The 17,073-nt window shown below is 41.7% G+C and overlaps 1 protein-coding gene across 1 annotated transcript in view; it reads right to left on the bottom strand.

Annotated features, from left to right (window-relative positions):
• Window positions 1–2,700: 2,700 nt before the first annotated feature.
• Window positions 2,701–17,073, bottom strand: part of gpc4 (glypican 4) — a 245,419-nt gene continuing 231,046 nt past the window's right edge. Inside the window, exon 9 of the mRNA XM_072595671.1 lies at window positions 2,701–5,035. Coding sequence (XP_072451772.1) covers window positions 4,821–5,035 — 215 coding nt within the window. The 3' untranslated portion in view covers window positions 2,701–4,820. The remainder of the gene's footprint in view (window positions 5,036–17,073) is intronic.

Raw genomic sequence — 17,073 nt, 5'->3', positions numbered from 1 at the left:
CAGAATGAGCTGCCAGAGGAAGTGGTGGAGGCTGGTACAATTGTAACATTTAAAAGACACCTGGATGAGTACATGAATAGGAAGGATTTGAAAGTATATGGGCCAGGTGCTGGCAGTTGGGATGAGAATGGGTTGGGATATCTGGTTGGCATGGACAAGTTGAACCAAAGGGTCTGTTTCCATGCTGTACATCTCTATGACTCTATGAGAGTTGAGATTCTGAAGAGAACTGAAAACAGGACCTTAAGAAGTAGTAATCTCCAAATTACTCTTGTGCTAGTGAGTACAGAAATAAGAAGATAGAGCTGCGGAATACATGGCTGGAGAATTGGTGCAGGAGGGACAACTTAGGGCAATGGACTGGGTTCTGTACAGGTCAGACTACTTGCATCGCAATATGCTGGGAATAATATCCTTGCTGGGGATTTTATTAGTGATGCTGGGAAGGGATTGAACTGACTTACCAGAGAGAAGGGAACCTAGCAGCAGATTCAGAACAGAGAGACTAAAAGCTGGAAATAGAAGGCAGAAAGTTTGCAAGCACACCTGGAAGACAAAGTAAACCAGGGCTAGAAAATAGACAGCAAAGTAGTTGGACATTACTACATGTATATATACTTCAATGCAAGGTGTCTATAAGAGTAAGGCAGACTAGATGAGAGCACCAGTTGAAATCTAGGAATATGATATTATAGCTATTATTAAGATGAGGCTAAAAGAAATACAGGAATGGCAGCTCAACATTTCTGGTCAGTTTTCAGGTAAAATACAGAGGAGGCTTAAGAGGAAGATGTTGCAAAATTGACTCAAGAAATAACTAACAAAGAATATGGTCGAAGGGCCATCAAATGGTGGCTCTGGGCTGAATGGAAAAACAAAATAGGGGCCATCACACTATGGGAGTGTAATACTGATGATTGGCAAATGTTATTCCCTTGTTCAAGAAAGATAATTGGGATAATCCTGGGAATTATAGACAAGTCAGTCTTATGTTTGTGGTGGGCAAATTATTGGAGAGGATTCTGAGAGACAGGATTTATGATTACTTGGAAAACCATAGTTTGAATAAAGATGATCAGTGTGGCTTTGAGAGGGGCAAGTCATGCCTCACAAACCTGATTGAATTCTTTGAGAAGGTGACAAAACATATTGAAGGTGGGACGGTGGATGTGGTGTACATGGATTTTAGCAAGGCATTTGATAAGGTTCCCCATGGTAGGCACATTCAGAGAGTAAGGAGGCATGGGATACAGGGAAACCTGTCGTTCTGGATATAGAATTGGCTAGCGCATAGAAGACAGAGGGTGGTAGTAGATGGAAAGTATTCAGCCTGGAGCTTTGTGACCAGTGGTGTTCCTCAGGGACTCTAGGACTTCTGCTCTTTATGTTTCTTATAAATAACTTGGATAAGGAAGTAAAAGGGTGGATTAGTAAGTTTGCCAATGACATGAAGGTTGGTGGAGTTGTGGGTACTGTGGAGAACTGCTGTAGGTTGCAACGGGACATTGACAGGATGCAGAACTGGGCTGATAAGTGGCAGATGGAGTTCAACCTGGAATAGTGTGAAGTGATTCATTTTGGAAGGTCAAATATGAATGCAAAATACAAGGTTAAAGGCAGGATTCTTGGCTGCATAGAGGAACAGAGGGATCTTGGGGTCCATGTCCGATAGGTCCCTCAAGGTTGCCATCCAAGTTGATAGGGTTGTTAAGATGGCGTATGGTGTGTTGGCTTTCATTAGCAGGGGGACTGAGTTTAAGAGCTACAAGGTTATGCTGGAGCTCTACAGAGTCCTGGTTAGACCACACTTGGAATATTGTGTTCAGTTCTGGTCGCCTCATTATGGGAAAGATGTGGAAGCTTTCGAGAGGGTGCAGAGGAGATTTACCAGGATGTTGCCTGGACTGGAGGGCACGTCTTATGAAGAAAGGTTGAGGAAGCTAGGGTTTTTCTCATTGGAGCGAAGAAGGATGACAGGTTACTTGATAGAGGTGTACAGGATGTTGAAATGTACAGATAGAGTGGATAGACAGAGACTTTTTCCCATGGTGGCAATTTCTATCACGAGGGGCATAATTTTAAGGTGATTGGAGGAAGGTTTAGGGGAGATGTTAGAGGTAGGTTCTTTACACAGAGAGTGGTAGGTGCATAGAATTCATTTCCAGCAGTGGTAGTGGAGTCAGATGTATTAGGGACATTTAAGTGACTCTTGGATAGGCACATGGAATTTAATGCAATGAAGGGTATGTAGGTTAGTCTGATCTTAGACTAGGCTAAAAGGCCGGCACAACATTGAGGGGTGAAAGACCTATACTGTGCTGGACTGTTTTATGTTCTATGTATTACAGACCATCAAACATTCAAGTGATAGACAGAATTGGAAATACATAGGTAAATCTGAGAATTGCTAATAAAAATAGTAATAGTAGAGGATTGCAATTATCCAACATTAACTAGGATAGAATTACTGTGTAAACCAATTATTACAACTTACTATGGAGTAACTAAGGAGATATTAAGGATTATATACATAACTGGAGATAAGATAGTCACACAATTAAAACCAGTCCTCATGTAAGAAATTTAAACCGAGTTTTCAATGTGATACCAATTCTAAATGGGGGGGGGGGGGGGGGGGGTTGAGATGAAAGCTATGTAGATTCCAGATGTTCCGATTTTAGTATAACACAAATAACCAAATTTAACATTCACACATTTACTCAAGAATGTTTTGCAATCAGTGCTGACATTTCCCACCATACATGTTTTGTAACATTGTCAAAAGGCCAATCACTATAAATGTTTCACAACTTACATCAAGGATATTTTGTACTTTGCTTAAAAATGAACTAACAATTCAATAAAATCAGTTAAATGATTAGTCTCAACAATAAAATATAAATCCTGGAATTATAATAGGGTTTTGCAAGATGAATGAAAGTAGAATTCAATAGTCTGTCTTAAGTGATAGCATATGACACAGCAGGCATTTTGACAGTTGGCTGTCCCTCAGAAACATGTCATTATTTTGCTGGTCTTTAGCTGAATTTCAGCCAATGAATGGATATTTTAGACACAATCATCCCTTCCCTTCCAGAAAGCCAGAATTAAATTCTACCTTGTCTAACTAAAAGGAACAGCAAACCTCAACACCTTCAGATAGTTGAGCTATGCACTCAGCAGTGTCTCAGCTATGTACAATCTATTCTCAGAAAAAAATCTATTTCAAACTTAATAACTAATTGCTACAGATAGGAAACTCCAAAGGATAATTTATCAACAGCAAATGTGTACCATTAGTCTTCTGTTGACTGAAAAAAAACTGTTGAGATTACTGAACAGAATTTTAGAAAACAACGTATTGACCCTGAGCTAGCAATTACAAGTATTTAAAATTCTGATATAAAGATAAATTCAACATTACAATGAAAGCAGGAATCAAAACAAAATTTATGTTTGCATTCAGACTCTGCAGCTAAAAATAAATCCCAGGAAGATGTTACCGGCCTTCAAACTGCAGAAAGTAACTCAGGCAGATGGCAAAACACAACACATGCCAGAATTAACTTTGAGATTTCTCTTATATAAAATTCAATTTCTCTACATGTCAACAAGCACTGTTAACATATGGCTAAATTCTTGTGCTTGTGCTGCAGTCTCTTTCCAACACTTCTAAGATCACCTCTCAAAGGTTCCAATGTCTTGCTTTATTAAAGGGCTCACACTAATCTCAGCTCTAATCATTCTGCAAATATATAGAACCAAAATAAATTACAAACTTATACTGAGTGTCTAGCAGATTTCTCAACTAAATAACAGGTATGTTTGTGCATTGATAGGTGCAGTATTATTCCAAATAATTTCAAGATATCTATGCTTGCTTTTGTGCAGATCCTCATCATGAAATGCAGAGGGTAGAATTTAATCGTGGTGACAGGCTTTTGTCCAACAATTGGAGAATTGGTAGAAGTCCCCTGTCATCTTCTTTGGGGAGTCCATTTAAGTGGTCGGCCATTCAGAGGCTAGCAGCTTGTTACTGCTGTCAGAACCACTGGCAGCAATACATCTATTAGATGTCTAGAATACCAAGGGATCACAAATCAAAGTGAGTGAAGGTTGCTGGGTGCGGTGGAAAGGGAAGTTGGTAGAAAGGGAAGTTGGAAGAAAGGGTAGGGAGTGGAATTGGTAGCCCTTCCCCTTCTTAATGTTAGATGTTGCTTGTACAGGCACCAACTTTCAGTGAAGGGAACACCCCTCACCACTCCCTGCTAAAAAGCTCTCTAACAAACTTGATACAATTTGCTTGGTCTCCCTGCATGGCAAATGCCCTGTCAGCTTCTGTTCAAACACAAGTGGCTGCAGGTTGAAACCCTCAAACAGATATTAATTGCGTGTGGAGGACAGAGGCAGTGGGGTTCCCATCTGCAACCTTCCTGGCTAATTAAGTGCCTCCCATTGGCCCCTTTGGGGGTGGGGTGCATTAGAGCCCATTGATATATTTTCTTATACAAGATCCTGATATCTTCAACAAAGTAAAATGAGAATGAGTTTAAAAAATGCATTAAAGATTCACTAACTGCAGGCCTGCGTTTACTTTGAAGTTCATATGTTAAAGTGAGAAAGTCCTGTGTTCACTTAAGCACAATGTCACAGATTCAGTGGTGCCAATGGCAATCTGAAAACAAATAAAGCAGCAACCATGCATCATTATTGAGACATTAAAAGAAACATTGAAATTAAAGTCAAAGTCACAATGATATAAGTCAGAGTAATTTTAAAAAATAGCCATGTGCAAAGACTCTTCTCAGCAACTTGTGAGATTACCGCAACTGTTGCTCTAAGATTATTATCAAACAACTCATAAGTAGAACTTGTAGAGAGAGTCTAATGCAGTGAGCAGTATCTTTGGGAGCAATTTTCTTGGGTTCCACGGGGCCAAAGACCACAGGAGCATCTGTACTCATGAATTCAAACTCCGACTGACAATCCAACCCAAAACAGCCACTTCCACTTTCTTCACCACTGCTTTCATCACCTAAGGGAAATAGAACAATTAGAAGTTATTTTCAGATGTTCATCACACAAGTATAACATTTGTGTGACCCCTTGGCTTCAATTAAACAATAAAAACAAAAATCAATCTACAATGCTTGTAGTCTGCTAGAATATTAAAATAACAGAAATGCTATTGGAGCTGCAAACATCCAGACAAGTAGGGAATACTCCATCATATTCGATGGGATGAGGGGCCTCTTTCCATGCTGTGAAAATTCTATGACTCTATTATTCCTGATCTAACTTCAGATGGTGGGCAGACTTGGAGACAGGAGGTGAGTTACTTGCCACAGAATTCCAAGTGCTTGATCTGCTCTCGTAACAAAAGAATTTGTATGGCTGGTCTAGTTCAGTTTCTGCTCAATGGCAACCCTCATGATGTTGATAGTTGGTGATGTGGTGATGGTAATGCTGTTGAATATCAAAAGGTGGTCGTTACATTCTCTTGTTGGAGATGGCCATTGCTTCACAGTCAGGTGGCAAAAATGTTACTTGAGAAATTGGGCAAATTAGGTGCTTGTTTTTGAGAGTTGCAGACCTAATGGGTTGAACGGCATTTTTCTGTGCTGTAGACCACTATGATTTTGAAGAATGAAACATGATCTCATTAATACCTATAAAATATTTAAGAGGGATAAAAGCAAAATACTGCAGACAATGGAATTCTGAAACAAAGTGAAAAGGCTGGAGAAACTCAGCAGATCTGACAGCATCAGGTGGATGAGAAATAGAGTTAACTTTTCAAGTTCAGTATCAATCATCTTTGGAATGTAACTTAAAGAGATAGACAAGCATTACAACATGAATACGGTCAGCTAAGTTAATTCAGCCTCCCTATCCCTGTATTCGAAACACAGTAAAATTAAAATATTCAATTACTCTCAAAATTGACTCTTTGGAATTGTCCATGACTGAAGGCAGCAATTTCTAGAGTTAGAATCATGGCCTTGATACACATGGCAACCATATAAGATAATTAAATGCTTCACAGAAGTCTTAGTAGGAAAGAGAAAATATGTTATTTAGTAAAGTGTAGAAAGGAAAGTTGATCCCATCATAATCAAGAATGGTTCCTAAAGAAGGGTTACACCCGAAACGTCAACTTCTCCACCTCCTCATGCTGCCTGGCTTGCTGTGTCCCTCCAGCCTCCTGCCTGTCTACCCACCATAATCAAAGGCTTTTCAAGTAACTGCCATTACACATAATATATGTAGACATACTGAAATTGTAAGTGCAACTAACAAATTAGCATTAAGGAATTTAGCTAATTCTATACTCTTAACTTTAAGTTAATATTGGGAGGGCAATCAGGCTGCAATCAAACCTCTGTTCTGTAGCTTTTGCAGGCACAGTCCTTGTGAGTCACAGTTCAAAAACCATTTCAAACTTTGGTTTTGCTTCTTTAGATTAGTTGTCTCCCTATGAGGCCCCAGTTAACATTCATATGCCATCTGTTTAAGCATCTGTTTCTCCAGAACCAAAACATCTAGAGCATTATTTGAAAAAAATCAACCTGCAAATTAACTTGCAGGCCTAACCTCAAAGCAAATATCAGATTATTTGTTCTTTCTTTTTTAAACAAGCTGCTGTTCAACGTCAAAAGATTGCAAAGAACAAAGAAAATTACAGCACAGGGATAGGTCCTTCGGCCCTCCAACTCTGCACCGATCCAGATCCTCTATCTAAACCTGACACCTATTTTCTAAGGGTCTGTATCCCTCTGTTCCCTACCCATTCATGTATCTGTCTAGATTCATCTTAAATGACACTATCGTACCTGTCTCTACCACCTTCGTTGGCAACGCATTCCAGGCATCCAACACCCTCTGCGTAAAAACCTTGCCATACATATCTCCCCAAAGCTTTTCCCCTCTCACTTTGAACTCATGAGCCCTAGTAATTGAGTTCCCCACTCTGGGAAAAAGCTTCTTTCTATCCACCCGGTCTATGCCTCTCATGACTTTGTAGACCCCATTCAGGTCTTCCCTCAACCTCCATTTTTTTCTAATGAAAATAATTCTAATCTACTCAACCTCTCTTCATAGCTGGCACCCTCCGTACCCGGCAACATCCTGGTGAACCTCCTCTGCACCCTCTCCGAAGCATCCACATCCTTTTGGTAATGTGGCGACCAGAACTGTATGCAGTATTCCAAATGTGGCCAAACCAAAGTCTTATATAACTGTAATGCGACCTTCCAACTCTTGCACTCAATACCCCGTCTGATGAAGAAAAGCATACCGTATGTCTTCTTGACTATTCTATTTACCTGCGTTGTCACCTTCAGAGAACAATGGACATGAACACCCAAATCTCTCGTACACCAATTTTCCCAAAGACCTTTCCATTTACCGTATAGTGAGCTCTTAAATTGGATCTCCCAAAATGCATCACCTTGCATTTGCACGGATTGAACTCCAGCTGCCATTTCTTTGCCCAACTCTCCAATCTATCAATATTCTGCTTTATTCTCTGACAGTCCCCTTCACTATCTGCTACTCCACCAATCTGAGTGATAGCTGCAAACTTGCTAATTAGATCACATATACCTTCTTCCAAATCATTTATGTATTTCACAAACAACAGTGGTCCCAGCACAGATCCTAGTGGAACACCACTGGTCACAGTTCTCCATTTTGAGAAACTCCCTTCCATGACTACTCTCTTCCCTGTTGCCTAGCCAGTTCTTTATCCATCTAGCTAGCACACCGTGGACCCTATGCGACTTTACTTTATTCATCAGCCTATCATGGAGAACCTCATTAAACACCTTACTAAAGTCCATGTATATGACATCTACAGCCCTTCACTCATCAATTAACTTTGTCACTTCCTCAAAGAATTCTATTAAGTTAGTAAGACATGACTTTCCCATGTTGCCTATCACTGATAAGCCCCTTTTTCTTCCAAATGGGAATAGATCCTATCCCTCAGTATCTTCTCCAGCAGCTTCCCTACCACTGATGTCAGGCTCTATAATTATTTGGAATATCCCTGCTCCCCTTCTTAAACAAGGAGACAACTTTAGCAATTCTCCAGTGCAAGGATGATGTAAAGATATCTGTTGAGGCTGCAGCTATTTCCTCTCTCGCTTCCGTCGGTCACCTGGGATAGGTCCCATCCGATTCTGGGCCTTGTCTACTTTAATGCCTTTTAGAATACACAATACTTCTTCCTTATGCCAATTTGACTTAGAGCACTCAAAGATCTATCCTTGACCTCAACATCCGTCATGTCCCTCTCCTTGGTATATACCAATGCAAAGTACTCGTTAAGAATCTCACTCATTTTCTCTGACTCCATGCATAACTTTCCTGCTTTGTCCTTGAGTGGGCCAACCCTTTCTCTAGTTACCCTCTTGCTCCTTATATATGAATAAAAGCTTTGGGATTTTCCTTAACCCTGTTTGCTAAAGATATCTCATGACCCCTTTTAGCTCTCTTAATTCATCCTTTCAGATTGGTCCTACATTCCCGATAATGCTCCAAAGCTTCGTCTGTCTTCAGTCGTCTAGACCTTATGAATGCTTCCTCCTTCCTCTTAGCTAGTCTCACAATTTCACCTGTCATTCTTTCTTCCCTTATCTTGCCATTTCTATCACTCATTTTCACAGGAACATGTCTCTCCTGCACTCTAATCAACCTCTGTTTAAAAGCCTCAGTGTTGGAGCCCGCAGCTGTTCACTTCATATATTAATGATCTGGATGAAGGGACTGGAGGCATTCTAGCGAAGTTCGCCAATGATACGAACTTAGGCGGACAGACAGGTCGTACTGAGGAGGTGGGGAGGCTGCAGATACATATAGACAGTTAGGAGAGTGGGCCAGGAAATGGCTGATGAAATTCAATGTGAGCAAATGCGAGGTCTTGCACTTTGGAAAAAAAGAATAGAGGCATGGATTATTTTCTAAACGGTGAGAAAATTCATAAAGCCAAAGTACAAAGAGATCTGGAAGTGCTAGTCCAGGATTCTCTAAAGGTTGACTTGCAGGTTGAGCCAGTGGTTAAGAAAGCAAATGTAATGTTGTCATTTAACTCAAGAGGTTTGGAATATAAAAGCAGCGATATGCTTCTGAGATGTTATAAAATTCTAGTTAGGCCCCAATTAGAATACTGTGTTCAATTTTGGGCCCCCACACCTCAGGAAGGACACACAGGCATTGGAGCATGGAATAGTAGGCCTAACCTACGATGAACGGCTGAGGATCCTGGGATTGTATTCATTCGTGTTTAGAAGGTTGAGGGGAGATCTAATAGAAACTTACAAGATAATGCATGGACGCTGGGAATTTGTTTCCGGTAGGTGGGGAGACTAGGACCAGTGGACACAGCCTTAGAATTAGAGGGGGTCAATTTAGAATGGAAATGAGGAGACATTTCTTTAGCCAGAGAGCGCTGGGCCTGTGGAATTCATTGCCACAGAACACAGTTGAGGCCAAGACATTAAATGTCTTCAAGGCAGAGATTGATAAATTTTTGATCTCACAAGGAATTAAGGGCTACAGGGAGAATGCAGGTAAGTGGAGTTGAAATGCCCATCAGCCATGATTAAATGGCGGAGTGGACTCAATGGGCTGAATGGCCTTATTTCCACTCCTATGTCTTATGGTCTTCCTTTAGGACCACTCTCCTCTTTGTCCAGGAGTATTCTAAAACTTACAAAATTGTGATCACTATTCCCAAAGTAATCCCCAACTGAAACTTTAACCACCTGGCTGGGCTTATACTCCAACACCAGGTCCAGAACTGCCCCTTCCCGAATTGGACTATTTACAGACTGCTCTAGAAAACTGTCCTGTCTGCTCCTTAAAAATTCTGCTCCACCCAGACCTCTAACACTAAGTGAATCCAAGTCAATGTTGGGAAAATTAACATCTCCCATTACCACCACCATGATGCTCCTACATCTTTCCATAATCTGTTCCTTATTCATATATCCATCCAGATGTCTTTTAAATGTTCCAATTGTGTCAGGCTCCACCACTTCCTCTGGCAGCTCATTCCATACACGTACAACCATCTGCAAGAAGTAGTTGCCCCTTCGGTCTCTTTTACTTCCTTCCCTTCTCACCATCAAACTATGCTCTCTAGTTCTGGACTCCCCCACCCCAGGGAAAAGTATTTGTCTATTTATCCTATCCATGCCTCTCATGATTTTATAAACCTCTATAAGGTCAGCCCTCAGCCGCCAATGCTCCAGGGAAAACATCCCCAGGCTATTCAGCCTCTCCCTATAGCTCAAATGCTCTAACCCTGGCAACATCCTTTCTGAACCCTTTTAAGTTTCACAACATCGTTCGGATAAGAAGAAGACCAGAATTGCACGCAATATTCCAACAGTGGCCTAACCCGTGTCCTGTACAGTCACACCATGACCTTCTAACTCCTGTCCTCAATAGTGTGACCAATAAAGGAAAACATATCAAACGTCTTCACTATCCTATCTACTTGTGACTCCACTTTCAAAGAACTATGAACCTGCACTCCAAGATGTCTTTGCTCAACAACACTCCCTAGGACCTTACCATTAAGAGTATAAGTGTATATGATTTGCTTTCCCAAAATGCAGCACTTCGCATTTTTCTAAATTAAACTCCATCTGCCACTCCTCAGCCCATTGGCCCATCTGATCAAGATCCTGTGGTAATCTGAGGTAATCTTCTTCGGTGTCCACCACACCTCCACTTTTGGTGTCATTTACAAACTTACTAATTATACCCCTTATGCTTACATCCAAATGACAAAAAGTAGTGGACCCTTGTAGCACCGATCCTTGTGGCACTCCACTGATCACAGGCCTCCAGTCTGAAAAACAACCCTCCACCACCACCCTCTGTCTTCTACCTTTTAGCCAGTTCTGTATCCAAATGGCTAATTCTCCCTGTATTCCATGAGATCTAATCTTGCTAACCAGTCTCCCATGGGGAACCTTGTCGAACGCCTTACTGAAGTCCATATCGATCATGTCTACCGCTCTGCCCTCATCAATTCCCTTTGTTACTTCTTCAAAAAACTCAATCAAGTTTGTGAGACATGAATCCCCACGCACAAAGCCATGTTGATTATTCCTAATCAGTCCTTGCCTTTCCAAATACATGTACATCCTGTCCCTCAGGATTCCCTCCAACAACTTACCCACCACCGATGTCAGGCTCACTGGTCTATAGTTCTGTGGCTTGTCCTTACCACCTTTCTTAAATAGTGGTACCGCGTTAGCCAAACTCGTCTTCCGGTACCTCACCTGTGACTATCGATGATACAAATATCTCAGTAAGGGGCTCGGCATTTCCCTCGCTCCCATAGACCTCTAGGGTACATCTGATCAGGTCCTGGAGATGTATCCACTTTTATAAATTTCAAGACATCCAGCATTTCCTCCTCTGTAATATGGACATTTTTCAAGATGTCATCATCCATTTCCCTACATTCTATATCTTCCACGTCCTTCACCACAGTAAACACTGATGCAAAATACTTGCTTTATATCTCCACCATCTCCTGCGGCTCCAAACAAAGGCCGCCTTGCTGATCTTTGAGGGGCCCTATTCTCTCCCTAGTTACCCTTTTGTCCTTAATATATTTGTAAAGACCCTTTGGATTCTCCATTACCCTATTTGCCAAAGTTATCTCATGTCCCCTTTTTGCCCTCTTCAGTATACTCCTTTATACTTTTCTAAGGATTCACTCAATCTCTACTGTATATCCATGACATACGCTTCCTTCTTTTTCTTAACCAAACTCTCAATTTCTTTAATCATCCAGAATTCCATAATTTATAACTATAACTTAGTTACGTTTAGTTTAGTGATGGAAACAGTTATCGATGGGTCAAGGGCAATTATAATACAATTAGGCAAGAATTAGGGTGCATAGAATGGGGTAGCAAAATGCAGGGGCTGCAGACAATGGAAATGTGGAGCTGGTTTAAGGAACAGATATTGGGTGTCCTTGATAGGTATGTCCCTGTCAGACAGGGAGGAAGTGATAAGGGAACCGTGGTTTACTACAGAAATTGCATCTCTTGTTATGAAGAAGAAGGAGGCTTATGTGTTGATGAGGCAAGATGGTTCAGATGAGGTGATGGAGAGTTACAGATCAGCTAGGAAGCATTTAAAGAGAGAGTTAAGAAGAGCAAAGAGAGGACACGAGCAGTCTTTAGCAAATACAGTAAAGCAGAAACCTAAAGCTTTCTATAGGTATGTGAGGAATAAAAGGATGATTAGGGTAGGAATAGGGTCAGTCAAAGACAGAAGTGGGAAGTTAAGTGTGGACCCTGTGGAGATAGGAGAGGTGCTAAACGAACATTTCTTATCAGTTTTCACTCAGAAAAAGGAGAATATTGTAGAGGAAAAGAATGAGGTACGAGATATTAGACTAGAAAGGATCGAGGTTAGTTACGAACAGGTGTTCTCAATTCTGGAAGGAGTGAAAGTAGACAAGTCCCCTGGACTGGATGGGATTTATCTGAGGATTCTCTGGGAAGCTAGGAAGGAGATAACAGAACTCTTGGCTTTGATATTTGAATCGTCATTGCCTACAGTTTTAGTCCTAGAGGACTGAAGGATTGCAAATATTGTGCCCTTGTTCAAGAAGGGCGGTAGAGATGACCCAGGTAATTATAGACCAGTGAGCCTTACTTCCATTGTTGGAGAGGTTTTGGAAAGGATTATAAGAGATAAGATTTATAATCATCTAGCAAGCAACAATTTGATTGGAGATAGTCAACATAATTTCATCAAGGGCAGGTCATGTCTCACAAACTTCACTGAGGTTTTTGAGAAGGTGACCAAGCATTAGATGAGGGTAGGGCAGTTGATGTGATATACATGGATTTCAGTAAAGCCTTTGATAAGGTCCCACATAGTAGGCTGTTGGAGAAAATGCAGAGGCAGGGAATTGAGGGTGATTTAGCAGTTTGGATTAGAAACTGGCTTTCTGAAAGAAGGCAGCGAGTGGTGGTTGATGGAAAATATTCAGCCTGGAGTCTGGTTACTGGTGGTGTGCCACAAGGATCTGTTTTGGGACATATGACTTAGATGCAGGCGTAGGTGGATGGGTTAGTAAATTTTCAGATGACACTAAAGTCGGTGGAGTAGTGGACAACTTGGAAGAATGTTACAGGGGGACTTGGATAACTGCAGAATTGGGCAGAGAGGTGGCAAACGAAGTTCAATGCAGCTAAATGTGAGGTGATTCACTTTGGGAAGAATAACAGGAAGGCAGAGTACTGGGTCAATGGAAAGATTCTTGGTAGTGTGGATGTGCAGAGGGATCTTGGAGTCCATTTACGTAGATCCCTGAAAGTTGCCATCCAGGTGGATAGTGCTGTTAAGAAGGCATACGGTGTGTTAGGTTTCATTGGTAGAGGGATTGAGTTCCGGAGCCACAATATCATGCTGCAACTATACAAAATGCTGGTGCGGCCACACTTGGAATATTGTGTACAGTTCTGGTCCCCATATTTTGGGAAGGACATGGAAGCATTGGAAAAGGTGCAGAGGAGATTTACGAGGATGTTGCCTGGTCTGGAGGGAAGATCTTATGAGGAAAGGCTGAGAGACTTGGGTCTGTTCTCATTGGAAAGAAGAAGGCTAAGAGGGGATTTAGTAGAGACATACAAGGATGATCAGAGGATTAGATAGGGTAGACAGTGAAAGTCTTTTTCCTAGGATGATGACGTCAGCTTGTACGAGAGGACATAACTACAAATTGAGGGGTGATAGATTTAAGACAGATGTCAGAGGCAGGTTCTTTAGGCAGAGAGTGGTAAGGGGGTGGAATGCCCTACCTGCTAACGTAGTCAACTCAGCCACGTTAGGGAGATTTAAACAATCCTTAGATAAGCACATGGATGATTTTGGGATAGTGTAGGGGGATGAGCTGAGAATAGTTCATAGGTCAGCGCAACATTGAGGGCCGAAGGCCCTGTTCTGCGCTGTATGTTCTATGTTCTATGTTTTATTCCTTACACCTACCAGCCTTTCCTTTCACCCTAACAGGAATATACTGTCTCTGGACTCTCGTTATCCCATTTCTGAAGGCTTCCCATTTTCCAGCCCTCCCTTTACCTGCGAACATCTGTACCTAAAAAGCTTTTGGAATTTCTTGTCGAATACCATCAAAATTAGCCATCGTCCAATTTAGACCTTCAAATTTTAAATCTAGTGTATTCTTTTCCATCACTACTTTAAAACTAATAGAATTATGGTCGGTGACTCCAAAATGCTCCCCCACTGTCATCTCAGTGACCTAACCTACCTTACTTCCCAAGAGTAGGTCAAGATTTGCACCTTCTCTAGTAGCTACCTTCTCTAGTAGTGTTCTTGCATTAAAACAAATGCACCTCAGACCACCAGTCTCTTTGCGTTCATCATCTGTTCCCTGCTTCCTCTTCCCCTTAGTCATACTGACTTCATTATCTTGTTCCTTACAGGTTTTAGTTACTACCTCCTTATTGTCTATTAACCTCCTCATTTGATTCCCATTTCCCCTGCCACATTACTTTAAACCATCGCCAGTCTGGACCAGGTGCAGACTACTCCATTTGAAGTCCCACCTCCCCCAGAACCGATCCCAATGTCCCAAAAATCTGAACCCCTTCCTCCTGCACCATCTCTCAACCCATGCATTCATCCTGCCTTTTCTGTCATTCTACTCTGACTAGCACGTGGCACTGGTAGCAATCCTGAAATTACTACTTCTTCGGTCCAACTTTTTAACTTGGCTCTTAACTCCCTAAAGTCTGCTTAGAGGACCTGATCCTGCTTTTTTACTGATATCATTGGTGCCCATATGCACCACAACAGCTGGCTGTTCACCGTCCCCTTCAGAATGTTCTGCAGCCGATCTGAGACATTCCTGACCTGTGCACCTGGGAGGCAACATGCCATTTGGGAGTCTTGTTTTCAACCACAGAACCGCCTATCTAGTCCCCTTACAATTGAATCCCCTATGACTATAGCCCTTCCACTCTTTTTTCTGGCCTTCTGTACAGCAGAGCCAGCCACAGTGCCATGGACCTGGCAACTGCTGCCTTCCCTGGTGAGCCATCACCCCCAACAGTATCCAAAACGGTATACCTGTTTTGAAGAGAGATGACCGCAGGGGACACCTACACTGCCTTCCTCCTCTTTCTCTGCCTTTTGGTGACCCATTCTCTTTCTCCCTCAGCAATCCTCAACTGCGGTGTGATCAATTTGCTAAACGTGCTATCCACGACCTCCTCAGCATCGCGGATGCTCCACAGTGAGTCCATCTGCAGCTCCAGAGTGTCATGCGGTCTAACAAGAGCTGCAGCTGGACACAGTCCAACTGATTTCAATTTGGATAGATGTGACACTCAGTCACATTACCTTTCGCTCTCCGCTCCAAGCCAAATATGAGAAAAAAAAGTCTTAGCACAGCGTTCATGGAGTTAAAGTGTTTCGTGTTTGGGGGAATCTGGAACGAGGAGGTACAATAAAAAAATAAGAGGGATACCGATTAGGACTGAGATAAATAGAATTTCTTTAACAGAGGGTGGTGAATCTTTGGAATTCTCTGTACCAAAGTGCTGATGAAGTCTCTTGGTATATTTCAAGTGCAGGTTGATAAATTCTTAATTATCAATTATATGCGGGGTAAAAGCATTGAAGTGTTCGACCAGCCGTGGTCATATTAAATTATGATGGAGCAGCCTTGACAGGCTGAATGTCCTACTCATGTTCCTAAACCTTATTGCACGTAGATAAGGTCCGCCTCAGTATCTGAGGAATCAGAAATGTGCAAATCAGCAGTGAATATCCCTACTGGGCGGCACAGTGGCACAGTGGTCAGCACTGCTGCCTCACAGTGCCAGAGATCCGGGTTCAATTCCCGCCTCAGGCGACTGACTGTGTGGAGTTTGCACGTTCTCCCCGTGTCTGCATGGGTTTCCTCCGGGTGCTTCGGTTTCCTCCCACAGTCCAAAACAGTGCAGGTTAGGTGAATTGGCCATGTGTTAGGTGCAGGGTAAATATAGGGGAATGGGTATGGGTGGGTGTGGACTTGTTGGGCCGAAGGGCCTGTTTCCATGCTGTAAGTAATCTAATCTAATCTAACCTCTGACCTAATGATGGAGGGCAGGTCATTAATTAAGCAATAATAGACAGTCGGACCTAGTACACTATCCTGAAGGTGCAATGCACTGGGACTGAACCATTGGCCTCCAACAAATCATCTCTATTTGTACTAGCCAAGATTCTAGTCAGCTGAGAGTTTTACTCCAATTCCAAGTGATTTCAATTTGGATAGATGTGACACTCAGTCAAATGTTGTTCTGACTGAGTGTCTCCTACCTCATCTGGGAAATTCAGTTCCTTTTTCTATGCGTCACAACCCACTGGGGTAGTGCACTGTAAAACCCCACTATTGTCAGAATCATACCAAATGCTAAGGTTTGTTTTTAAAAAAGGTACACACAGTACCTCAATTTACCTGACTCTCAGACCATATTTGATAGAAAGCATGGATCAGGTTACGGTATGAAACAAAAATTAACTATAAATAATTAGATTACAGCAACAGATAACCAAATATATAATATAGGCAGATAACACTATTAACTGAAACTGTAGTCCTCTTATAAACTCCCATTTACATACAAACAAACAGGAAAAAGATTATTGGTGGAGGTAGAATCAAGTCAGTTCAGTGGCCTATGTTTCTTGATTCTAGTCTTGAGATGATCAGTCTTTGGCTAACCGATCCTTTGGTGTTCAGTTGTCTTCTAATAGCTCTTAAGTATTATAGAGTTACTAATTCACTTTGAAAACTTTTCTGAGTTATTAATTCAAAAATCACAGCTCACAGAAACTGTTGCAGAAAGAAAACCAGTTCCCCTTCAAGTTTAACCTGAACATTCACAATTAAAGTGAATTAATTAGTCATACTAATACATTGTAAATGGATAGGATATAGTTTGGATTACAGCAACATAGCTGCAGGGTGAGTGGAGATAGGAACTGAATATCCAGGGGCATGCAGTTCTTGGGAAGGAC

Source organism: Chiloscyllium punctatum, chromosome 25, assembly GCF_047496795.1.
Source record: "Chiloscyllium punctatum isolate Juve2018m chromosome 25, sChiPun1.3, whole genome shotgun sequence".
NCBI classification, from domain to species: Eukaryota; Metazoa; Chordata; class Chondrichthyes; order Orectolobiformes; family Hemiscylliidae; genus Chiloscyllium; species Chiloscyllium punctatum.
This window is presented reverse-complemented; position numbering and strand designations above follow the sequence as displayed.